The sequence below is a fragment of the Amblyraja radiata genome, chromosome 13, assembly GCF_010909765.2.
Source record: "Amblyraja radiata isolate CabotCenter1 chromosome 13, sAmbRad1.1.pri, whole genome shotgun sequence".
Taxonomy (NCBI): domain Eukaryota; kingdom Metazoa; phylum Chordata; class Chondrichthyes; order Rajiformes; family Rajidae; genus Amblyraja; species Amblyraja radiata.
The window spans coordinates 49,197,543-49,224,970 of record NC_045968.1 but is presented as its reverse complement, the minus strand read 5'-3'; the positions used below and the strand labels follow the sequence as shown (position 1 = coordinate 49,224,970).

Here is a 27,428-nt window from a genome sequence, read left to right as displayed (position 1 = left end):
TCCTCATACAATTAAGTATTCTATTGATAACCACCCTAACATTAAAAAAGCTTTAGAATTCTATTTTCTAGCTAGTTGTTTAATTTGGAGAAAACAAAATAAAAACCAAGCAACTTTGCTGTACAGTTTCCATCATTGTGACCCCCCATAGCACTTTCACTATTCTACCATTACTAGTGAGGGGAGGGGGGGGGGGAAGAAAGTGGAGTTCTACTCACATTGCAATACTTAGTTAAAATTTCATCTGCATAGCAACATGCATTTAACACTTTGATGATTAAGATAATTATAACCATTTCTCACTTTAGCTCTCATTAACAGAAATTTCTTGCAAGTGTATTCTCTCAGCCAGGCTATGTAAATCAGATTAAATTTAAGACACTAAATTCAAGATACGCCACCAGAATTGGATGGTCTTAAAATAAATTAATCTGCAGGTACAACGCCTCTGTCGTGATAGCATTCTCTAAACTGAAGTTGTCAAACAATGAAGTATCAACAGTTAAAACAGAACATCCAGAATGTTCACAACTATAATTTCATATGAATAGATACCATGTGCAAATCACTGAATAAATCAAAATTACATTCAAAATTTGAACCCAATTCACTTTTGCTGACAGGTTTTCCCAACCCACCCACTGGAGAACAGGCACACCTTACAGGTTTTAGCACTGAAAGAGAAAAGGATTGGTTACATAAATAAATCAAATAGCCAGTCAAAACCAGAACTCTTTTAAAATCGAGTATTAGCACAAGTCCAACACCAAGAAATCAAGCACCTGAAAATTTCACATTACTAAGTTTTAGTAATTCAATGTTAGTTCACAACTCAAATGCTTACCTTTGTTGTTACAATACAAAGGCAGTCCATCTCTTGAGCATAATTACTGCATTATAAAAAATCATTGATGCTTTGAAATTTCAATGGAATATCAACAGGAGATTTTCGGAGAATAAAGACCCAAGGGAGATTAGATTATTCAAACCTTGAGCTGCAATTACTGCTGTGAACATACAATAGCAGAAATGGCTTTTTGCTTGTTTCGTTAGAAGCAGTGTACAGAAAAGGCTTTCAAACCCATCCACTTGATGCTGCAGCTATCCTAATCTACAGGGTTAAATTTATACAGCAGCAGTGAGAAATGCGGAGGAGACAACAGTTATCAGCACTTCTCCAACTCCCACTTCTACTGCTTCATTAACCCATCCCCTCAGTACGTCTGAATATACGTTTTTCAACCAGCTCCACTGAATGGTTTATGTTTAATGCTTAATGCTCAAGATATACTGAGCGTTCAAGGATACAGGAAGAGTACGTCCATCACTCAAGTATTAAGTGTACGAAAAATAATCAACTTTCCTGGCATGTAATCAATGGATTAGTCGAATGGGGGTGGGGGAGACCAGGGACAAGAGGAAGAGAAGAAATTGTGACTGGTAGGGAGAAAGAGCCAATCTATTTGGCATCTAAAAAGTCAGACTCTTAAACAAAACCCTGCAATTGGCTGACAAACACTGCACATTGCAAATGATGCACATCAAAATACTGCATCCATCAGCATCATGTGGACTCCAACACCAAATAAGAGAAGTCTTGTAGAATCAAAACATGTGACACAAAACTAATTCATATCGCGAACACCCCGAAACATATATTGCATTATCCTTAAACTTCTGGAAAACTATCCCATAGTTTAAGAAACATTTAAGACAGGTCCATGGATAGGACGGGTTTGGAACCAAGCGCAGGCAAGTGGGACAAGGGTAGCTGGGATATTGTTGGTCGGTGTGGGCGAGTTGGGCCGAGGGGCCTGTTTCCACACAGTATTAATCTGTGACTATTGGAGGTGTTTAAAGCTGCTTTTTAAACAATAGTAAATTAATGCACTCAAACATGATTGAAGTAAAGATGAATTGATCCATCAGATTCACCCGATAGAATACAGAACTGATTAAAAGGGGGAGAGGGGTGGTGTGGGGGGGGGGAGAGGGGTGGTGTGGGGGGGGAGAGGGGTGGTGTGGGAGAGGGGTGGTGTGGGGGGGGGGGGAGAGGGGTGGTGTGGGGGGGGGGGGGGGGAGAGGGGTGGTGTGGGGTATGTGAGGGGGTTGGGGGTGTGTGAGGGGGTTGGGGGTGTGTGAGGGGGTTGGGGGTGTGTGAGGGGGTTGGGGATGTGTGAGGGGTGGTGTGGTGTGAGGTTCCCTGGTGGGGGGAGGATGGGTGGGTATGTGGGCGGGAGGGGGGGGTTGTGGTCGCTGCACACGCAGCTCACACTCTGCTCACCCCGCACCGTCAGCTTTCGGCCTCACTCAGTGTGCTGGTCGCCGCAGAAGCTGCCCGCACGCTGTTCACTCCGCACAACACACTGCTCACTCCGCTCCTTCAGCTTTATTCTCCTCACCGCGGGTGATTGACAGCGGGTGCCGGACGGAGCTGTTTTTACGATTTTTAAACCTTCCTAACTTTTGTGCTATTCCACCAATCGGAACAAAACTTGTTGCACTTGTAACACAGGAGAATGGCGAATATGTTGACGAAAAATCGTAGCGCTATCGGGCACCGTTTTTGCACAAATGTAAAAACGCAAACCGGAAGAGGACAAGATGAGAGTTTTATAAATGTGTAGATGTATAGATGTAATATATGCTTAAGAAGGAAATGCAGATGCTGGAAAATCGAAGGTAGATAAAAATGCTGGAGAAACTCAGCGAGCGAGGCAGCATATATGGAGCGAAGATATAATATATGGGTGTTTTAGAGCTTCACAAAATGTTACCAACTCCTGAGACATCAGATCATTTACTTATTCAAACATTACAGGTAATTAGAATATCCCGCATAAAATTCATGACTTGTGGAAAATATGAAAACGTGCAGTGAAGCAAGGCTGGCATTACAACAATTCTGGCAGTTATATTTACATAGCACAGCCTCTGAAGCAGTCATGTCCACATAATGGCAGGCGGGCAATCGGGTTCTTAAGGTACTTATTCAATGGGATTCTACCACCAGTCACACTTCCCCCTCTTCTAATCTTTCTACTTTCTGCAAAATCCACTCTTCCTGATGCAATGGTCTGTTCATTCTTCTGCACCCACTCCTGTCACAGGCACTTTTACTGCCAATATTGGTGTAAGCCCCCACCCCTTGTCTTCCCCCACCCCGAACTACCATCCAAGGTCCTAAAGAGGTGAGAGGTTCACTTGAAGCTTCTTCAATCTAGTATACTGCATTTGATGCCCATGATGTGGTGCTCCCTACACTAGTGAAACCTAGTTGAGATGAATTGACCAATTGGTGGAGACACTGTGCTTTATCCACAACAGCCATCTCAAGCTTCAAAATGTAGGTCATTTTAACTTTCCGACTCACTCCTACACTTACCTATCTGACTATCACATTTTACATTATTACGGAGGGGTCAAACACAAATTTCAAATACATCTTGCTTGGGGACCTAAATGATATGAACATTGCATTTTCCATTTTCAGGTAACACATCCCAGACAAACTCAGTCTACTTAGTTTTCTTCTCCCTTTGTTCACCCCTCCCTTCTTTTCGCTTGTGTTCTCAATTATTCATTAGAGTGATACGACCTTCCTAGGCCGAGACGACATTTAATTGCACATTCTTAATTGTCCTCAATGTGAGTGGCGAGCAGACTCCTTGAATTGCTGAAGTCCTGGAGCTGTAGGCATACCCAACATTTTGACCCAGTGACAATGAAGGGCCATGTCAGTATGGCATGTGGCTTGGACGGCAACTTTCAGGTAGTGTTCCCATGTCTTTGCCCTTCTCGCTGTTAGATTTGGAAGATGCTGTCTAAACGGTCTTGGCATGTTGCTGCAATGCATCGTATGGATGGTACAAACTAAATGTTGGTGGAGGGAATTAATGGTTGTGGGCGGGTGTTTTAACAAGGGAGCTGTTATGTCCCACTTGGTGTCATGCTGCTTAAGAGATGCTGAAGTTCCACTCATCTGGGCAAGTGAAAATTATTCAGTATACCGACTAAAGTATAGTAAATAGTGAACAAGCCTTGGAGAGTTAAGCGCGAGTTACTCGCCACGAGATTTGTAACCTCTAGTTTGTAACCTGCTCTTTTAGCCACAGTGTGTACAAGGCCATGGCAGTTCAATTACTGGCTCCATCGGGTTTTACTCTTCATTCACCAGTCTCTGCCATCCACTCTCCTGCTGCTATATATTGACATTCTCGCCCCAGTCCTGATCCAGGGCAGCTACCCAGAATGTCGAACTATACCTTTTGCTTCCACAGATGCTGCTGGACCTGCTGAGTTCTTACAGCATTGTTTTCCACTCCAGATTCCAATATCTGCAATCTCCTTGTAATAACAATATAATGCCGATGCTGGTTTGCCAAAGAAAAAATGTTTTGTTTTTGCAACTCAGCGGGCCAGGCAGCATATCTGGAAACCAAGAACCCATTTGCCTGTGTTCACCTGTTATCAGCCACGTTTGTCCTGCTATCCTGTAATCAGTCTGAAGGGTGCCGACACAAAATGTCACCTATCCACATTCCCCAGAGATGATGCCTGACCCGCCAAGTTATTCCAGTATTTTATATTTCTGCAATCTCCACTCTTTTGCTTTTACTTGTAGCTTTGGTTGTTTGAATTCAACATTCCTGCTGAGTTTAAAGCAGTGTTATTAAATAAAGCCAAATTCATTAATTGTCAAAAACCCAAACATAATGAGCATGAAGAATGGCCACAGATCAAGACACTTTTAATCATCCCATCTATCACCCACAGCGTGCATATGATGCCATAAATGCTCTATTCCATCCCAACCTATGACATCTCCCGAGAAAGAAATAATACAGGGTAATATTTGGGATGGTGGGCAGGGGGAGTAGGACGAGAGAAAAACTGGCAAATTCAACAATTCCTCATTAACCTACAAAAACCAGTCCAAGAAATAATTCCGGCCCTTAATTCCCAAAAAGACCCATAGTGCATTTGTCATAATCCCTTCGTCTGCAACTTATAAAATCTGACTAACCCAAATCAAGCCAGTACAGGAACAACATAGCAAGTCTCGTTTAAAATCTAGTTGTCCTATCAAAATACCTCTAATATCTTTTAGGCACAAATTGCTTCCAGACATTGCTTGTGTATTTCCAATAAAATGGGCAATAAAAGATTTATTTTAAAAATGTTGTGCAGGATTCCACAATTCATAATTATGCACCTCTAGATAATGGACAAATGGATACCAAAAATCAATTCTCAAGACATATGAATGTGCCAAACATCTCGGCATGCACTAAGCACACGTGTCATGAATATTGTGACCTAGGGGGATTATCCAAACTGCCATAGGCAAAACGACATTTTTTTGGATACATTGGAAATATTTTAAACTAGCCTGTTAAAAAGCACGTCGAAAATAAATTGAGGGTAATTGCTTGCACAGAGGTGAAAATTAATACAACTTCATATGTGCAACAGCTGCTGACGGCATCAAGTATGATGTGCAGTATTGGCAATGGCCCAAATAAATCAGCCCTAAAAGTCCTCAGTTCATACATAAGATATTTTTTAAAACATGTTTCCAGTTGAGCTCCATTCGGCGTGGCCTTGTCGGCTCCGGAAGCCACGGTCTCGAGTAAGGAGGCGGCCGTTTCCAGGGTTCCCAGGCCGCTGAGAGGACTCTCCCGACGCCGGAACATCACCCGGCAAGAACGGCCTGGAACATCGGGCCTCCGTAGAGGCAACTGTGGAGGCCTCAATAGGCCCGACTATGGGGGAACTGGGGTTGGGGACTGGACTTTGTGCCTTCCCTCATAATGGGAACCATTGTGGTGGGATGTTTTCATGTTAAAGTTCTTTAGTATTGTCATGTTTGTATTCTTTTTTATGTGCTGCATTGGCATAACAAATTCCACCAGCCTGGCTGTGTGGTCATTAAAATAATCAATCAATCAATCAATCAATCAATCAATCAATCAATCAATGTGTTAAGTGCAAAGCATCAGTAAGTACAAATTAAAAAAGTCAGTCCAAAAGATTAGAAAGAAAAATCAAAGTCATGGCATCATCAGCAATACCTAATATAAAGGATGGTGTAAAAGTCTACATTCTAGAAGGGGAAGCTTAAATATTAGTGCTGTCATTTAAAATTGGACAGAGCAAAAATCTATTTTTCAAAAAAAGTACTCATGTCTGCATTTGTTTATGCTGACATGAACGTCTGACCTCTGACTAGAAGTGCAGATGGCCACAAAACACAGTTCTTTTCAAAATTTCAGTCAGTAAACTAAACTATGTCCACGTGTCAACCTGGTCTTATGCCATTCTGGCCGTAACCGGATGGCAGACAGGATTTGCCCATCACATTGCTGGAAATTCCTGGCCAACATGTTCAACCAGTAGTCTCCACATGGAACCTCGTGATAGTGTAATAAATGCGCTGGCACATTATCCAGCACATCCCAGTCTTAGATGCTGTTTGCAACTCCAGGACCTATGCAAAGTGAAAAACAACAAAGGAAATCTGGAACAGAAACAAATACCCCAAGGATCATTGACTTGAATATTTTTTTTGTTCTGCTCCCCACAGATGCTGGTATATACTGCAACATCTTTCAGGAACCTACTTAACTAAAAGGAGATGGAAATGTCTTAGAAACTGCCAATCATGACCAATGACCTAGATTGCACTCATTGCAGGTAATAAGAGCAAAAACACTAATGCATGAAATCTGAAAAGAGGTTGCTGGAGATTTCCAGGCCGAGCAGCATTTGAACTAATGGTACATTTCAGGTACAGCCAAAAATCAAGTTTCTCTTTCCTTGGATGCCGTCTGATCTGTTGAGTATTTCCAGCATATTTTGTTCAAATCATTGATGATAAATGGCTTATGACAGTTAAAAAGATCTTAGTTGAAAGATAACAAGCTGAAATGAACAAACCTATTCATAAACAATATAATTACATGTTAAAAATAGAACATCGTATTCAAATGAATGCACAAAGTTTCAACTAGAAAAACTGAAACTTGACATGTTCAGATTTTATGAGAGGTATCTACAAACTTGATCGCCTTGTTAGCAGACAAGTTAAATAACAAGTACAAAATTATTTTTAATTATGAAAATTGACAACCAATATTCCAAATAAAATGGCAAATAACGAAGAAATTAACTAAATAACGAAGAAATTAACTAAATAAATTAAGTAAATTAACTAAATAAGTGGGAGCCCATACGTCTACTGGATTTAGATGGAAAACTCCAGCTTGTACGACCTGCTTATTAAATGTAATAAGGAGCAAAACAAACCTACAGTTTTAACTAATTACAAATCAAGGGTTCCACATTTCTTGCTGCTGCCTACATTACATCTAAAAACCACCTTCAAAAAGGTAACAGATATTAGTAGCCTCTTGGTAACAATCAGTCAGAAAACCACACTTTATAAATCTACTTTACAGTACCTGCTACAGCACTCCCAAACACCTAATGACCAAGTGCAACACCCGTGATGATTCCCAAAACCACACAAGTGGTTTTCTGCTCGAGAAAAATCACAACAGACTTATTCTTCAGAGATAATCCCATCCAGAACATAGGACTCCCCTGCACGCAATGTGGTGCTAATACAGGAGCAAAGATAACTTACCTTATGCGATCTTCAGTCACACATTGCAAAAAGGTTCAGGCTAGCCCAAGCTCTTTCATTTTCAAGGTAATAATGATAGTAAATTATCATTTTCCTAACACTTAAATATTAACAACTATAAATAACCAAGATATATGATGGCCATAACTATTCCACCTTGAATATTAAGTAGTGGTTAACAACTTCTACTTTCTAAGTGCAAGGAAAATAATAAAATTTCCTGTAACTTTTTTTTAATATGCAAATTAAAAAAAATTGAAAACATTTTGCTCAAAGAATTCACATAAACATGAATCAATTGATATTCCAATGTACACGAAATAGAAGAATTTTGTGTGTAAATATACAAAGGCTGCCAAATTCCTGAAGTTAAAGGAAATGTGGCATATTCAAGTAGCCACAAGACCCAAAATGGTTACCTCAGTGATGAGAAGCTAAATCACTCACCCCAACACCAAGCAGCCTCTGCACACTGCCACAGTGGGTCACTCCATGCTGAGCCATGTAATGATGCAAGTGCAGCTTTCCTGCTGCAACAGCAGTGGTTAGAATTTGTGCCAGGTTCCAGGACAGTCAATTGCAAGCCAAGCAGAAGTCCTCTTTTGAAATACAGAATGTGTGCACAAGTGCTCAGACTCCAGTGTCAAGAGTATGATAATAAATCAGCACTCGAGGGTCAAAACTATACAAGGTGCCAGTGCAGTAAACTGTCATTTTGGAAAAGAGAAAGTTTGATTCGCCACTTTAAAATTACTAGTGTCACCAATGCAGTTATTGAGCCAAATTAAATCAATGAGATTAAGGATTAATTTTAACAAAACTATTACCATCATGGCACAAGAAGACCAACTAGAATGTGGGACAATACAGAGTCATGTGTCATGAAGTGGAGGGAGTGAAAGGATGGGGGGGGGGGTTAATTGAATGGCAGTTAAAATTCTCAAAATGCATCTTATACAAAGAACCAAATAATTAACTCAGGCGCTTTAAACAGGAATGAAAATTGATCTGACATCAGAAACTGGAGGAAGCCATTTCCAATTAAATAGTAAACAATGGTCCCATAAAATTAACTTCCACCGACATTTAAAGTGGTGCACCTCTACAAAGAGTTTGGTGAATACATCGAAACCCAATGGGGGAAAATAAATATATCCGACGTTATAACTTCTATTCTTTGCAAAGCTTTGTACTGTGGGGGTATGCGACATTTGTTGCGCAACCACTGATAAAAGTGAACTTCAACAGCAATTCCCTTGTCCATTATACTCAGTTAGACATGCAATTGAAATAAATTTACATCCAGACAATGGTGGATTGGTTTCAATATTTGGATAACTGGAACACAGGCCTCTATGAACCAACAAAGCACCACATCCAAATGGATAATTGAATGCTATTTTTATTCCACAATGACATGACATATACATAGCACATAAATATTAATTTACTGTTGCTGAACAAAATCTGTTCTATTTGAATCGGCAAGCCTTTTGCATATATCTACAAAGATGGAAAGCACCCAATATATCATAATACATTTAACCCCAGTTCTTAAGACAGTATTCATTTAATGCATTCATTTTATTCATAACATGCTTCAGCATTCACATGGAATGCTTTAAGCATGTATTTTTTCAAGTGTGAACCAAAAATGTATATATCAGTTTAAAAAATAAATATTTCTGGTGCAACAAGTTACCAGCCCTGATTGCGAAAAAAATAGCACAAAGGCATTAATACTTTCTCAAAGAAAATAAATATAATTTCTCTTCACATTACATATACTTAGTTTGGACATAATTCTTAATTTTCAACAATAAATAATTTAATCTTATAGTTTCTGCAGCAAGCACAAAAATTGGACATTTGGAAAGCAATAGGACAGCATAGTCCAGCTTTAATGGCTGAAAAACACAACTTGCAGCTTAAGAATTAGTTTCCTTATTACTTAGCTATCTTCCTTCTGTAACTGTAATTGCTTGCAGATCTGTGGCAGGTCTCCCCTAGCCTGTTTGATCAGCTCTTCTATCAAAGATGAAACTTAATTGCTTGTCAGGATTCAGTCCACAAGCCGAAATTTTCCATGATTTAGGACAAAAAGGTTAACTTGTTTCAATGTAATAAAAAGGAACTACAGATGCTGTTTGTGCCAAAGATATACACAAAATACTACAGTTACTCAGCGGATCAGGTAGCATCCCTGGAGAAAATAGTTGGGTGAAGTTTCGGGTCAGGACCCTTCTTCAGACTGATTGCAGTTGGGAGAAGGTTTGCAACCTGAAATGTCACCTATCTATTTTCTCCAGTGATGCTGCCTGACCCACTGAGTTACTCTAGCATTTTGTGCCTATCTTTAACTTACATCACATTCTTCAAACATAGCTATACTATTGTCCAAAGCTATTTTTAAACATAAAAACAGTGAACCACTTAAGTTTCAAATTAACATATTTAGTTTGCTTTTAAAAAAAATTCTCCAACAAGCATATTTCAATAGAGTTCAAAAACTTAACTGCACTGAGAACAAAAGTAGTGAGAGCATAATCCAAATTAACTGGAACATTCTATCTACTTTAACAGCCTCTTTCCCCGTTTTCCACCATTCCCATCAATAAACTAGGTTGGAAACTACCGTGACACATTTTCCAAGCTATCACTAATTCCCTTGACATGAACTTTTTGTTCTAGTATAACAAAGTTTGATGAAACACTGACTTATTAAAAAACCTAAACAATTCCCACTAATTCTGTCTCCTTAACTTGGGCAAAAAGTGAAACGCAAACTTTTACCCCGTATTCATGTCTTTCCCAAGCTGAAAGCTCATTTATTTGCTCCACCACTGTAATCGCACCAAAGATACTCCTCAAAACCTACCTTTCAACGTTTAGTTATTTCCCTGCAAATTTTCTTACCCAACTGGGAAATTCATATAACCCTACAAAACATTTGAAATGGGTACTACATTAAAAAAAAGCCCCAAATAAAGGTTTGTTGCTTCTAACAATGGATGCAACTTTACTCACGCCTTATTGGCTTTGCTGCAGGAACATTTCTTTGCTTTAGTAATCACTAGTTTTATTCACAGTACTTCCATGTTTTTAATTGCCACACTGACTTCCAAGTTAAAAATAGTAATAATTTGGATTGTCAATGTTTTAGACATCAGAAAATCAATTTAATATTCATCCTTGCCCTCAATAAAACTTACAATTTAGTTGTATATACAATTCCCTGCTTCTCTCCCACTTTCTTGCCATCAATTAACGAGAGCTGCTAGCCATTATTGGGAGAAGAAAATTCCATGTCAATAGAAACTGTTACAATGATAAATTGAGCTAAATCTCAAGTTCCGAGGAACAGTGGACATGCCATGGGAAGAGCCTACAGCCATCATCCAATTTCAATGGTTTAAACAGTTTAGACCAATTTTGTGCAATCGGCCACCACCAAACAACCAAGGATTGAATATCATTAAATTTCCAAGTCAGCTACTGATCTTCAGTTATTAAATCAGGTGTGTAACACAAGAAACAGGCCAAAATTATCCAGCAACTCTTTCTGCCTCCATTTCACATTATTTGATAACATTGAATTTGATAACACACATTAACCACAGAAATAAAATTTGAAATAAACCAGATCAAATATGTTTCATTTGTATTGCCCATGACACTATATTAGTTGATTTGGAGGAAAATCATTCAACTTGTACAATTCCCATTAAAAGCATTTGAGTGAAATGAACATCCATCGCTTAACTGAATAGCCAGCATCCAGTTCAAACAAACTGCACACAATTTGTCGTCCTCTCAGGCTCAGGCCACACAACTCATGCCACCAGAAAGCGATATTCTAGAAACATGTTACCCTTTTAATGCAAAAGTGAGTAGATGGAAGTATGCACAAGTTCAGATGATTCAATCTTGTGGGGGAAACGCCCTTTACTATCCCCAAAACACCCTTCAAATCCATTTCTTCTCTGGTTGGAAGTTGAAATCAAGCCAACACATCTATTATTCATTCCTGTACTATATATCAGAACCAGCCCGATCTTCCATTGTGACCTGTCCGAGAAAAACATCAAGGAAAACATTTTCACAAATGTAGAAAAGTCACAATGTATTCAGCTTAATTGCCCAAAAGGAAAAGCAGTTTTTTTTTTTTGAAAATGTTTGTTTTATATAAATATCAAGTTTCCCCAAAAGGATGATAAATTATAAAAATGTCCAATTGGTCAGGTACTATCCAGACAGCTGAATGCCAATCATTTGGATACCTTACTTCAAGGCAGTTTTAAACAGCTTTGGGACCTATTTTATCACTGGTGTTATCCCATTAAGCAGATTTCTTGAATATTATTTTACTTATAACAAGCATAAAAGTTGGTAAGGTGCTAGAGTCAATAATCAATCGTGATTTTATGAATAGTCTATTCACATTTGGCAAATTTGCTCAAATTCTTCGAGAATGTGACAGGGAGAGTTAATGGAGAGATACTCAAGGCTGTAACGTATTTAGATTTTCAAAAGGCATTTGACATATCATTACATTATAGGCCGATGTATAATTTAAAACCCCAATGTCTTGAAGTATGAAAGTCTAAATGGATTGCAAACAGGCTGATGCATAGAGTTGGAATAAATAGGTCTTTTTACAGCTAGAAGGATGTAATTAGATGAGCACATCAGATTGGTTTTTGGTCCTCAATTGTTTACTAGGTACATGAATAACCTGGAAGGAAGAACGAAAAACATGGATTCAAAGTTTGCCAATCACACAAAAATAGGTCAAATGGCATTGGGTGAAGACATCCTACAGTAGAATGTATGATTGGCGAAAAACCCAATGAATGGAATTCAAAGTGGGCATGTGCGAAGACAATCTAAAGGCGAATTATCATCTCAATGGAGAGAATGCAAATGAGTAAAGTTCAGAGAGATCGAGGTTCAGATCAAAATGCTTGCAATCATGTCCCATAGGTAGTTGAGACAAATAGCATTTTGGCCAATATCACAACAGTAGTTTAAAAATTGTTGTACAGGGTGTTGGTAAAGCCACACCTGGAATACTCTGAAGATTTGGTCCCCTTATCAAAAAACACAATTGAGTACCATTGGAGGCTGTCCAAAAGAAGACAACAAACAAAACAGCTTGGGTTTCCTTGTAGTTTAGAAAAATGTGGGGTGACTTTTTCCAACCAAGATCTTAAGGAGATTTAATAAGGTCGCTATTGAGATGTTTCCACTAGTTGGAGACTCAAACAAGGGAATGGTCACAAAATACATAGACGTTTCTTCTCAGGGTAAATCATTAGAATTCTCTAGTTCGGAACAGGGTCGAGGCCAGATCATTAGATATTAAAAGGTAGTGATAGATAAAGTGCTTGGAAGATAAAGGAACTGATGGCTGTAGGTACTTAAATTTAAGCGAGATTCAACTCGTACCTACAGATAGTAAAATTTTGTCTGGAAACACCAAATATTTGGAATAATATTTCATGCATAAAAGGCCTTCTTTGGTCATCATTCTATGCATCCAAACTTAGTTCTTAAAATTATACAAATTCAAAATACTTCTTTTACAGATCAGAATGAAGTCAAATTTGGCAAAAATGAACAGCATGTGTATGTAGGAAGGAATGAGAACGCAGATGTCCCCGGCATCTGCTGTCAAAATGTCACAGGACATGATTGTTCAGCATTCTCTTCTTGGTTGAGCATATGAAGAGGGTGAAGGTTCATTTTACTTATATGAATTCACCTAATCTGAAAAAGCAATGCTGATCAAAGCAATGTATCTGATCAAACAGGAATACATTTCAGATGAAGTGATTTACATCAACACAAATCTTATCGTCACTATTCAGTAGTTTTCTCTAAGGAAAAGATAAAAAGAATACTTCAACACAAATAGAGAATAAGATTGAGAATATTTCAAAATTTGTCAAAAACTTCATAAACATCATTGACATGGGAATTATTAAATTTTGCTTTAAAATACACATTTGGCTTCCAAATACTGCAGTCACTCTGACACTGCAATCTCTCAATACCAAATGGAAGGAAATGTGGTTGGTCAGTACTCCACCAGATGTAAAATAGCTTTCTCTCACTTCAAAGTGGCAATACTAAAGAATCAATGCATCAATGATTCAGAACAAAATAGAGTAAAATGTAGTTAACACAACGATGTATTTTCAATTTTTTTTATTATTATTTAAAAAAAAAAAATTTTTAAACAAACTTTTTTTAAACTTATTGCCTGTTGTAAAGACAAAAAAATCCTGCCACTTTCAGAGCAACCAAAACATTTTCCAACTCTTTGCATATTTACCATGGTGAAAAGGCAAATCCTTAGAGGAAACCGACTAATACAACATTTTAAATATTAAGCAAGCACATATCATGCAATGTCAACCATGGGAGAAAAAAAAAATGACGTGATGATTTAAAATATAAACTGGCACCAAATTCATTCAGTATAATTGCTCTGGTTTTAGACATTTGTGCCCAGAAATAATTTTAAGATATTTTCCCTTACATTACACAAATTGCCTACTTTCCACAAGTACTTCAGAGGAAATAAATCAATTTTGACTCAAATACAAAACGGAGTTCAATTCTTTATTGATGTCCAATATTTATCTTCTCACTCAAATTAATGAAGCTTGTTGGAAAACGAATGACAGAATTGGTAAAATGAATCCTTGGGCTGTGTTAGTGTTCAACGTACAGTTCAGATTTACAACGTATTTTAATTTTTGGAAGTGATAAAAGCAGTAGAGGAATTCAGCGAAAGAAATTTCAGTATTAAGTCATTCATTTTGTTGTACAAAACAGGAATAGCTCCTTCAGTCCACCATGTCGCTGCTGACTATCACATAGATATTTATATCAATCTAATTTATTAGCATTTGGTTGATGGACTACTCTGCCTTGGTGATTCAAGTACTCGTCAGATGCCAGATGCCCACAGGGTGGAAAAGAAAAGCTTCCTCAGATACCCACTATTACATCTTGCCCCTTACCCAAAACCCCAAAGTTTCTTACTATCCATGTAATCTAAGTGTCTTGATTTGGTATACCCTTCAACTTGCATTCCTGAGAAAAGCATAGCCTATCCAGTTGCTCATTAAAAAGAGACCATCCTAAGCTATATCTGGTGGAATATTTTCTGCCTCAACTCAGTGCAAGCACGTTAAGAAGGAGCTACCATGGTGCAGCTACATAAACAGCACAAAATATTCCAGCTGTGGCTTTAACCAATAGATTTTAAAGATATACCAAGATTTCCCTGCTCCATTGTATGCCCCAGCAAATGAAAGTTAGCCTGATGCAGGATCTTAACCCGAAACGTCGACCTTCCCACTGGGTTTTCACAACTGCTGCCTAACCCACTGATTGCAGTTATGGGGCCACTCATAAAACACAGTTAAAATAAGTATTAGGTCAAATAAAGAAGTGTTTAAAAGCCTGAGGATGGGGAATTCGGCAACAGAACACCAAAGATAAATGAAAAACTGAATCCAGCAAGAAATATAAACAGACTATAACAGTTTTTTTTATAGATATAAAGAGGAAAGCATTAGTGACTTACAGGTAAATAAGGGGCAGAGAAAAAAGTCTGCCTTCATGGAAGACAAAGCTTCCCGGAAATAGATCAAAAATGATTGAGAAATTGGTGTCAATGAAGGCATGAGAAATAAAAAGGGTCTGAAAGCAAATAAATCCCTGGGCCCGACGATCTGTATATCAAGTTTATTGATTGAAACAGTAGATGAATAATCTGTAATTTTCCAAAAATATTCTACAATAGGCTTTCTGACTCTTATATTCAATGTTTCATTCGTAAAGTCCTTTCATTGGCTTCTTTTCTCACCCCCACCCACCTGTTCCTCAAAATAATATTTCTACAGATAAAAAACATGATATCCCTTAACTATAAAGGGAACTTCTATAAATGAATGTGTTCAAAAGGGATTCCCCTCCGCCACCATAGATGAGGCTCACACCAGGGTCTCATCCATACCCCGTAACACTGCTCTCTCTCCCCATCCCCGCACTCGCAACAAGGGCAGAGTCCCTCTGGTCCTCACCTTTCACCCCACTAGCCGCCAAATACAACACATAATCCTCCGCCATTTCCGCCACCTCCAACGTGACCCCACCACTCGCCACATCTTCCCATCTCCCCCCATGTCTGCCTTCCGCAAAGACCGCTCCCTCCGCAACTCCCTCGTCAATTCTTCCCTTCCCTCCCGTACCACCCCCTCCCCGGGCACTTTCCGTTGCAACCGCAAGAAATGCAACACCTGTCCCTTCACCTCCCCCCTCGACTCCATTCAAGGACCCAAGCAGTCGTTCCAGGTGCGACAAAGGTTCACCTGTATCTCCTCCAACCTCATCTACTGCATCCGCTGCTCTAGATGTCAGCTGATTTACATCGGGGAGACCAAGCGTAGGTTGGGCGATCGTTTCGCCGAACACCTCCGCTCAGTCCGCAAAAACCTACCTGAACTCCCGGTGGCTCAGCACTTCAACTCCCCCTCCCATTCCCAATCCGACCTCTCTGTCCTGGGTCTCCTCCATTGCCAGAGTGAGCAACAGCGGAAATTGGAGGAACAGCACCTTGCGTCCTTATGGCATTAACATTGAATTCTCCCAATTTTGCTAGCCCTTGCTGTCTCCTCCCCTTCCTTAACCCTCTAGCTGTCTCCTCCCACCCTCCCATCCGCCCGCCCTCGGGCTCCTCCCCCTCCTCCTTCTTTCTCCCACCCCCCATCAGTCTGAAGAAGGGTTTCGGCCCGAAACGTCGCCTATTTCCTTCGCTCCATAGATGCTGCTGCACCCGCCGAGTTTCCCCAGCAATTTTGTGTACCTTCTATAAATGAATGTTGTTTTTTTCAGACAAATTCATAGAAAGCTTATTTTCAGGTTGCATTACAGCTTTGTTAGGCAAGAAATTGCCCAAGCCTACAAGAAATTGCAGAGTTGTGGATGTAGCCCAGTCCTTCATATAGACCACATCATTGACATAATCTACACTTCACGCTCTCAGAAAAGCAGCTAACATAATCAAAGCCTTATCCCACCCCAGTCATATTCCTTCTCCCTGCTCCCATCTGGCTGAACAAAAAAGCTTGAAGGTACACACCACCAGACTCGAACAGCTTCCTCCGTTCCGTTATCAGGCTTAGGGTACTGTCCGATTCTCCTCTACCTCACTGCGGACATTGGACTTTCTCTGGAAATATTGCACGACAATGCTGAAAACTACAGTGCCCTCCATAATGTTTGGGACAAAGACCCATCATTTATTTATTTGCCTCTATACTCCACAATTTGAGATTTGTAATTGAAAATACTCACGTGGTTAAAGTGCACATTGTCGGATTTTATTAAAGGGTATTTTTATACATTTTGGTTTCACCATGTACAAAATTACAGCTATGTTTATACATAGTCCCCCCCATTTCAGGGCAACATAATGTTTGGAACACATGGCTTTACAGGTGTTTGTAATTGCTTAGGTATATTGCTCTCTTAATTGCCTCCTTAATGCAGGTATAAGAGCGCTCTCAGCAGTCTTTCCTCCAGTCTTTCCATTACCTTTGGAAATGTTTATTGCTGTTTATCAACATGAGGACCAAAGTTGTGCCATTGAAAGTCAAAGAAGCCATTCTGAGACTGAGAAACAAGAATAAAACTGTTGGAGACATCAGCCAAACCTTAGGCTTACCAAAATCAACTGATTGGGACATAATTAAGAAGAAAGAGAGCACTGGTGAGCTTACAAATCGCAAAGGGACTGGCAGGCCAAGGAAGACCTCCACAGCTTAGAAGAATTTTCTCTATAATGAAGATAAATCCCTAAACACCTGCTCGACAGATCAGAAACACTCTTCAGGAGTCAGGTGTGGATTTGTCAATGACTACTGTCCGCAGAAGACTTCATGAACAGAAATACAGAGGCTACACTGCAAGATGGAAACCACTGGATAGCCGCAAAAAAATAGGATGGCCAGGTTACAGTTTGCCAAGAATTACTTAAAAGAGCAACCAGAGTTCTGGAAAAAGATCTTGTGGACAGATGAGACAAAGTTTAACTTATATTAGAGTGATGGCAAGAGCAAAATATGGAGGAGAGAATGAAGGGAGGGATCTTATAGAAACTTACAAAATTCTTAAGGGGTCGGACAGGCTAGATGCAGGAAGATTATTCCCGATGTTGGGGAAGTCCAGAACTAGGGGTCCCAGTTTAAGGATAAGAGGGATGTCTTTTAGGACCGAGATGAGAAAATCATTTTTCACACAGAGAGTGGTGAATCTGTGGAATTCTCTGCCACAGAAGGTAGTTGAGACCAGTTCATTGGCTATATTTAAGAGGGAGTTAGATGTGGCCCTTGTGGCTAAAGGGATCAGGGGGTATGGAGAGAAGGCAGGGATGGGATACCGAGTTGGATGATCAGCCATGATCATATCGAATGGCGGTGCAGGCTCGAAGGGCCGAATGGCCTACTTCTGCACCTATTTTCTATGTTGCTAACTGCCTAAGATCCAAAGCATACCACCTCATCTGTGAAACAGTGGTGGGGGTGTTATGGCCTGGGCATGTATGGCTGCTGAAGGTACTGGCTCACCTTCATTGATGATACAACTGCTGATGGTAGTAGCATAATGAATTCTGAAGTGTATAGACACAATCTATCTGCCTTAAATCTCATTGGCCAGCGGTTCATTCTACAGCAAGTCAATGATCCCAAACATACTGCCAAAGCAACAAAGGAGTTTTTCAAAGCTAAAAAATGGTCAATGCTTGAGTGGCCAAGTAAATCACCTGATCTGAACCCAATTAAGCATGCCTTTTATATGCTGAAGAGAAAACTGAAGGGGGCTGGCCCCCAAAACAAGCACAAGCTAAAGACGGCTGCAATACAGGCCTGGCAGAGGATCACCAGAGAAGACACCCAGCAACTGGTGATGTCCATGAATCAGACTTCAAACAGTCATTGCATGCAAAGGTTATGCAACAAAATACTAAACATGACTACTTTCATTTACATGACATTGCTGTGTCCCAAACATTATGGTGCCCTGAAATGGTGGGACTATGTATAAACACTGTTGTAATTTCTACATGGTGAAACCAAAATGTATAAAAATAGCCTTTATTAAAATCTGACAATGTGCGTGCACTTTAACCACATGTGGTTTTTTCTATTACAAATCTCAAATTGTGGAGTAGAGGCAAATAAATAAATGATGGGTATCATGGAGGGTACTATATATTCTGCACTGAATCTTTTCCTTTGCTCTACCTACTATACTTGTTTGCCTTGATTGTATTTAGGTACAATATCTGATTGGATGGCATGCAGAACATGCTTTTCACTGTATATAGACTCAAAATCCTGGAGTAATTCAGTGGGTCAGGCAGCATCTCTGGAGATGGAAATGGATAGGTGAAGTTTCAAATCGGAACCCATCTGTTTCTCCAGAGTTGCTGAAATACTCCAGCATTTTGAGGCTTTGGGATAAACCAGCAACTGCAGTTCTTTTTTTATTGCTTTGTGCTTTTCATTGTACCTTACTATGCATGACAATAAACCTAAATGGCTCTACATGCGATAGCATACACCTCCCACTTAAAATAAGTTTCATAGCAAGACTGGTAAATGTAGATTTATATGCGACACCCATGAAAGAAATACTTGAAGCCTTAGTCAAAACACTTCATCGACCAGAAGGCACTGATCATCATCCTCCCGTATGCTTCTGGACCTCTGATGTCTACCGAGGGCACTGGAAAAATGTCACCAATTTTGGTCTTTACAAAGTTCTCCAAATTCACTGGAAAGACATGTAAATCAACGTTTATCTGGGCAAACATCCCCATAATTTCTTACCTACACTCAGTCAGCTCTGTTGTGTACATCATGTTGCTCACAAGCTTGCTACCAGACTCCTGAAATGGTCACTCTCTTCTCATGAGAAAGGTTAGAACACATTATCGAGGGACAGAGGTAAAGGTTCCTGGATGTTCCCAAAACCCCTCTGGGACTAGGAATGATATGTGCACTGCTGACCACACTATTCTTCAAACTATCAACCGACCTATCCCTTCAGGCACTTCATTTCCATCTACGAGAGATTCTTCAATTTGTGCATCAGCATCAATCACTGCAAACCTCCACAAACTGGAGGAAACCCACATTGTTCTCAATCCAAACCAGAGATGGTGTATATGGGCAGAACCAACTTCAAGCAGAGGTTAACAAAACTGGAACCAATTGAGTAAAGGATCTTGACATTACATCCATACTAGAAACTATAGACAAAATAAATTAGCATTTCAAGGTGTATTGAAGACTAACTTTTTATTAAAAATCAGAGAATTTTCACATCAAGAAACACTACTTAAATCGCAGTCAGGACACTGGGCTGCTCTGGTACATCACATAGTGGACGATATGCAGCTCATGTTCACAAACGGTTCACTAGAATCAATTATTGATGAATTAACCTTACTCCCTTGCAATTCCAAGCCAGTTCTTGGGTATATTAGCAACAAATGACAAAGGATTAAATTAGTCCTTGTATGGAACTCATACAAGGCTATTTTGTATAGCCTAAATCAGTAGGCCCACAGAAAAGCAAACTACTAACAACAACAAACAACTACTTTTCACATTTCAAACAGAATTCGACCAGTTCCTCCATGGGATAGGGATATTACCATTCCCAGATTTGGTATAACTGACCTACATGGTCTTGTTTACATGTCCCTTGTCAAGACGCTTCAGTTCCATAATAAAACTCAAGCTTGATTTATCAGGTAATGCTAGTGTGCGAAGCAGCAAAAAGTTTGTAGATACAAATATTAGTGTCCTAACTAGTCAAAAACATCCCTGCACCAAACTAAATTGGGCTTTCCTTTGAAACCTCCAATGATATGAAATACAATATGCAAACATGACCATTTTGAATAATTTAACATCCTCAAAAAGACATAATGGAACTTCAAATGCAAGTGAAATCTTCCAAGCATCAGGCTTTTACACATCAAAACAATTCTTCAATACCTCTATTGAACTATCCCAACTCCATGCAAGATTCACAACTGTGGTATTGCTGGAGTGTTCAAATGCACTGCTAGGAGCTAACAAGTCACGTCACACTAACCCTGTTAAAAACTCACTGTCTTTGTTATTTGAGTGCATCAGGGTACACACCTTGATTCTTTTCCCGAGTAGGATTCCAGTTAGGCATTTCACATTGGAGACGAAGAGATAGTCAGCATCTCCCCTCCTCTCTCTTATACTGGCTATTTCTCCTCTGCACCAACCTGATGCATGGTCTCGACCCAAAACTTCAACCATCTCAAGTTGGGTCAAGTTGGTGCAGAGACTATTGGTGTCAAGTTGGAAAAAGGGGAAGTACAACACGATCTGGGGTCCTTGTTCATCAGTCACTGAAAGTAAGCATGCAGGTACAGCAGGCAGTGAAGAAAGCAAATGGCATGTTGGCCTTCATAACAAGAGTTGAGGATAGGAGCAAAGAGGTCCTTCTGTAGTTGCCATTGTGAGACCACACCTGGAGTATTGTGTGCAGTTTTGGTCTCCAAATTTGAGGAAGGACATTCTTGGTATTGAGGGAGTGCAGTGTATGTTCACAAGATTAATTCCCGGGATGGCGGGACTGTCAATATGTTGATAGAATGGAGCGGCTGGGCTTGTATAGTCTGGAATTTAGAAGGATGAGAGGGTATCTTATTGAAGCATAAAAGATTATTAAGGGATTGGACACACTGGAGGCAGGAAACATGTTCCCGATGTTGGGGGAGTCCAGAACCAGGGGCCAGTTTAAGAATACAGGGTAGGCCATTCAGAATGGAGATAAGGAAAAACGTTTCCACCCTGAGAGTTGTGAATCTGTGCAATTCTCTGCCACAGAAGGTAGTGGAGGCCTATTCTCTGGATGCTTTCAAGAGAGTTCGATAGAGCTCTGAAAAATAGCGGAGCCAGGGGATATGGCGAGAAACCAGGAACGGGGTACTGATTGTGGATGATCAGTGAATGGTGGTGCTGGCTCGAAGGGCCGAATGGCCTACTCCTGCACCTATTGTCTATCTCTGCCTCCATAAATGTTGCCTGACCTGCTGAGTTCCTGCAACAGTATTTTTAATTCAGATTGTGTGTTGTGTTAACTTGCACACAGTATAAAATGTATTCAGCATATATGTAGCTGTTGGCAAATTTAATGCATGGTTGTACTCATTAACATTCCTAAGCAGTGACCATTTCCCACTATAACGGAGAACGTTCAAAAGCAAATTTAATATAATTGAGGGGCGAGCACCATGGTTCATACTATTTTCAGTTTTTTTTATACCTATCCAATGAAATTCAGTACCAATGAAATTAGTATGCCTTGCAACTAACTTTCTGGTGTAATCAAGTGCAGAATAGTCAGCAGCTCTTCTTCCTGAACACTGTCATTTCATACCACGTGTGAACAGATCCTATAATTTAATTAATCAATTAGATTTTGAATTTATTTATCCTTAGTCATCATAAAATGAATGAATTTTGTGCTAGTAGAAAATAAAACACTGAGAAAAATGAATGCCACTGAATATGTAGGATGGAGAATATTACAGATTTGTTGTACTTACATTTATAACCTGAGTAGGAACAGAAGTCTGAAGAACATCAAGTATTTCATTCAGCAGAGAGTGATCCTTCAGAAGTAAGAGACAGTGAAAGAATTGACACAAATGTCAGAAGAAACACAGGAAGTTTTATTCGTCACTGCAAACAGGGAATGGTATACATCAATGAATTTAACTCAATAGATATTAACAATGCATAATATCCCTGAATTTCAATTTTCCCTGAAAGTTCAAATTTCCTTGAACATATCAAGTTCTGTCCAGAGATGCAACATTTGAGAAAATGCAATAGACTCTAAAAATTAAATTTACATGCCACATTAAGCAATTCCTGACAAAACGTTAGGAACTCACCAAGTTGAGATATTAAAATATTAAACAGACTCGAACTAAACTGTCCTTTCTAAATTTAGAATAAAAAATTGTTAACTTGCTTGCAGTCACCTGCACCCATTTTAACATAACCCCCCCAAGGCATCAATTCATTTGCCACGACTGTCATTAAGGGAGATATAACTGAAAAAGTGGCAATTTAAGTTAGAAAATATTTAGCTGGTCTAAATCAAGTCACTGAGCATAATGAGATTTCCTTGAACAGTATGGGGGGGGGGGAGGGGATGGAGGAATCAAGGTGACCATCCTTTAATTTTGTCAGTGCTCTTCTCAATTTTGTCTGGGAGAGTTGAAAAATTGCACAGGAGGGGCCCAACTATCTTTAATCCTACATCATGAAAAAGATTTGGCACGTTCGGACTTCAAAGATCCTATCACGACAGAGTGCTTTTGTTGATAATAGTTCACAAAAAGGATGTTCTGTGTTAAGATCTGCTACAAGAAACAAACCGGATTGGTAACTGGTAATATGAATTATTTTTCCAATGTGACCCATTACAGATTCAAATGTGGATATATCCAAACTTATCGTGAACATATAAAAAATAACTAATTCCACATCAGTTTTGGATAAGTACTGTGGAAATGGGTTTTGATAAGAGTGGCTCAAGTCAAGTTGCACTCTCCCTTGGATCTTGATGGCTTACACAAAATTTAGATAAGAACCTTTGCAAGTACAGTGAAACTCCAAATCTGCTATCCAACATCCCAATGGTTCAGCATCCACTTTACCAGGACCCTGGTTCCCATGCTCATTTTGAACTCACCGCGTTTTAGTTCTTGCAGTCCCTTTAAGCCCACCTGCTTCAATGAAACATCTAAAAAAAGTGAATTCAAAGTGGATTGGAGTATTAATAGGAGTAACATCCAATGGTCAGCATCAAAACCCCAAGGATGCTAGGTTATCGAATTTTTACTACGTTTTCAGCAAGGCAACAAGATTGTTTTTCTTTCAGAGATAGTCTTAAACAATACAATCATTTTTTAAATGATAGTAGCTAAACTGAATACTTTATTAAGCATAATCCATTTTTTGAAAACTTAGATATGAGCTTTCTTTGCTACACGTGGCTGCATGCCACAGTGCCATGGGTCAGCAAGACGTCAAGTACTACATTGCTTACTTAATGATCTATTTATTCCTCTTGAACATTCTGAAAATAAAAGCTGTCCATTTTTAGAAAGTAATATTGCCAGTTCGAGGGTTTTTTCTTTCCAATACTTCCCAAGATAAATCACAAACACTACATTTTTGAAGCGGAAAGTAATATTTAAAATTAGTTTCCCAAAAGAAGCTGTGAAAGTGGAGAAAAATCTAATTCACGTATTCACAAACATAAATCATATGTATATTTCAATTAATTGTCGAGATGCGGCAACGGACAGTAACCTTACCCTGCAGATAGAGAGATGGGCACAGAAATATCAGTTAGAGCACCTGCAATGCCACTCAATGGTCAGAGCTGGAGTCCCTCAATCCAGTGAAATAGTCAGCTTTTTAGTTTATACAAACTGACCAACGGCAAATTAATGCCTATAATGCCTATACCGACTCCAACTGGTCCAGAACGCAGCCGCCCGACTCATCACCCACACCAAATCCTGGCATCACATCACTCCAGTCCTCAAACAACTTCACTGGCTTCCCATCTCCCACCAGATTACCTACAAAATCCTGGTCCTCACCTACAAAGCCCGCCACCATCTGGCCTCCCCCATATCTCACTGACCTCCTCTCCCCCTACCAACCCTCATGGTCCCTCAGATCCACATCAGCCAGTCTCCCCTCCATCCACAAATCCAACCTCCGCAGTTTTGGGGACGGAGCCTTCTCCAGGGCAGCTCCCAGGCTCTGGAACTCCCTCCCCCAACTGATCCGCAATTCCATGTCCCTCACCATCTTCCAGTCCCGCCTCAAGACCCATCTCTTCACCTCTGCCTATCCTTAGCCCCACGTCCCCCTCCCTTTTCATCTGTGCTTGAATTGCCTCATATTGTGTTATGAATTGAATTCTGTCTTTAATTTGTGTACTAGTCATGTCTCTACTATTTATTTCATTCCGCATACATGTTTTTCCTCTACTTGCTAAATTTTTGCAAGGTGTCCTTGACTCTTAAAAGGCGCCCATAAATAAAATGTATTATTATTATTATTATTATTATAATGTGAGAGATCACGCGCAATGATTTCCTTATTTTCCAAAGAAAGCTCAAATCAACTATTTTCAATTGTAACAGTACAAATGATAGAAAACTATACTCGTCCATTCTTCTCACACAACGCCCACACTTTTCCCAAAAACTGGTTTCTAGAAGTATTGGCAAGGCAATAAGTTTCAACATGCTCACAGGACATTTATTAAAGAATATACCAAGATATAGCAATAGTAAACACCTGGTGTTTAACAATGTTTACAATAAAACGTAGAGATGTTCTGGAAGGTAATATAAAAAGATGATTCGTTATCACCAAGTTAGAGTTGTAATACTCAACATTTGTAATTAAAAAAAAGATATTGTATTCGGCTTCCATTTCACATGAAACTTAAGCTATTTGAATGGAATTCAATACAATGGAATTCAAGACAATACAAAACAAAAAGCAAATCTATGAACACAAGCTGAATCCTCAGGGAGGCATGCTTAGAACAAATCATTTTTACTGCTGTGACCTTGAGCAAATCGAGAATTGATGGTCTCAGATTAATTATGCCATCATTCTATACTGGTTAACTCTTCAGCTAAAAACAAACAAATTCTTTTAGAAATCAAGAGACAAATGTTAACTATCACCAATATCTTGCAGCTGTGTTACCTCAAATCAGGTGTTTGAAATCAGACAAAGTGACAAACTTAGCAAAATAAGACTAAATAATTAATTTAAAGCAGTAGATCACTAAAAGATTGCAGTGAATTCACAATACAACCACAATTTCTAAGGTAAATGTCCTCGAAGCCAACTGGGTCCATGTTGAAAATTGCAAATGTATTTTGAATTCAACTGATCACACATATTATTATTTTTGAAATATACCAATTAAATACAAAAAAGCAAAAAAGGCAGTAAACAACCAAGAGGTCAGGCAACATCTGAGGAAAGGGAAAAGGGTAATGCTCCCAATCCTGAAACATGAACAGCTTCTTTCCACAGTTGCTGCTTAATTTGAGTATTTCTAGAATCTCCTTTTTATTTCAGATGCCCAGAATCTGCTTTTTTTGATTGTCAGATCAAACATCACGATCAATTAGCAACACGAATATCCTTGCACTAGTCCATATTACTATTTCATACATTATGTTGTGCCTATATTTATTTCCATAGGGAAGCATAAGACAAATTAACGTATAAGTACGAAAGAAAAAATAAACTGGGTTATCAAGGGACACGAAGGAGTATTTTTCCATTTAACATTACAGAGAATTACTGCTTCGCTCCAACACAAAGCTGGGCAGAAGGTAAAGAGGGAGTGGATATGAGGGATGGTAATCAAGGCTTTCAAGACTGATATCCGATTGAAGAAAGATCTTGTGAGATAACAAGTCACGTGAAGTGCAGGCATAGATCAGCCATAACCTACCTAATGTGGTAGGTTTCATATGATGAACTACCTACTTGCATTTCTTTTCCGAAACTCTCCTAGAGGGACATTAAGTGCTTACACAAAAAACATGTCCTGACTAGTTTTCTTAATTAGCTATTACTACGATATTCAATTGACTAAAAATGCATAATTTATAGGTTCCATAAGGTAAATTGATCAAATGTTTATCCATTGAATGACCAGGTATCAGCGCAAAATGTTTCAGGAAGAAACATATTTCCTGAAAGCAGCAGAAATCAATGTAACAAAAGAAAAATCTCTCAACTATTCTCATCACTTTATCTTGAGTAACCAATTCCAAGATAATATCAGTGACCAAAGGACATTAGAAACCACAGACATACTCCAGTCTGACCAGCTCAAAAATGGCACAAGCCAATTTAGCTTTTCTCTCGTCCTCATTATGGATGCTGCTGATAAAATAGGATGTGCACTTCACTGTATTGACTGCAGAGAATTGTTGCAAGGCAAGGAAGGCAGCCACATTCAATAGCAGCAGCACGGATCTACAGAGCAAACAAAAGTAAAAACAGCAAAGTACTCAGACAATAGAAATCAAGGAGATAGTACTTCTGCAAACATTACTGACACAATGATTATTGGATTAAGGTTATCCAATTTTGCAGCTAAAACAAAATTAGTGATCTAGTCCATGGCACTAGCCCGTATAGTACTTACAAGAATTGGAAAAGGGGAAAGCTGCCAAAAAGTACAGCACCACTTTCAATAGTTGCATTGCCCATTAAAAGAACAAACAATTTGGAATAGTCACATAGGGAATAGCACAAACGATCTCCCCCACTAGACACTCTACCAAACCAGCTATGAACCATCACTTCTGTAAGAATCTTACTTAGAGCCCTGCCAGACTATCAAAAATCACAAATGCTGCAGTTAATTGCCATAGGTCTATAAATTGATTACATTTAAACAGCGAGTCTTTGAATTTTTAATGTCAACCAAGACGTTTGTGCAGTCAGAAAGTGACAAAACTCAATGGAGCAATAATAAAAACTCAGTATTCTCTACAGCCCTTTTCAAATTAAATAACTATAAGCAATTAGTCGGTATCGTGGATGTTTTCAATAATCTAGTGGTTGATGCCACTAAA

The 27,428-nt window shown here is 39.2% G+C and overlaps 1 protein-coding gene across 17 annotated transcripts in view; it reads right to left on the bottom strand.

The window, feature by feature from the left end:
• Nucleotides 1-27,428, bottom strand: part of dlg1 (discs large MAGUK scaffold protein 1) — a 356,942-nt gene that overhangs the window by 306,522 nt on the left and 22,992 nt on the right. For 10 of the 17 annotated variants that reach the window (XM_033032030.1, XM_033032037.1, XM_033032028.1 and 7 more), the window contains one exon: nucleotides 22,326-22,391. The exons of the other annotated variants lie outside the window; for them this stretch is intronic. In XM_033032030.1, coding sequence (XP_032887921.1) covers nucleotides 22,326-22,391 — 66 coding nt within the window. The remainder of the gene's footprint in view (nucleotides 1-22,325; nucleotides 22,392-27,428) is intronic. 17 annotated transcript variants of the gene reach the window in all.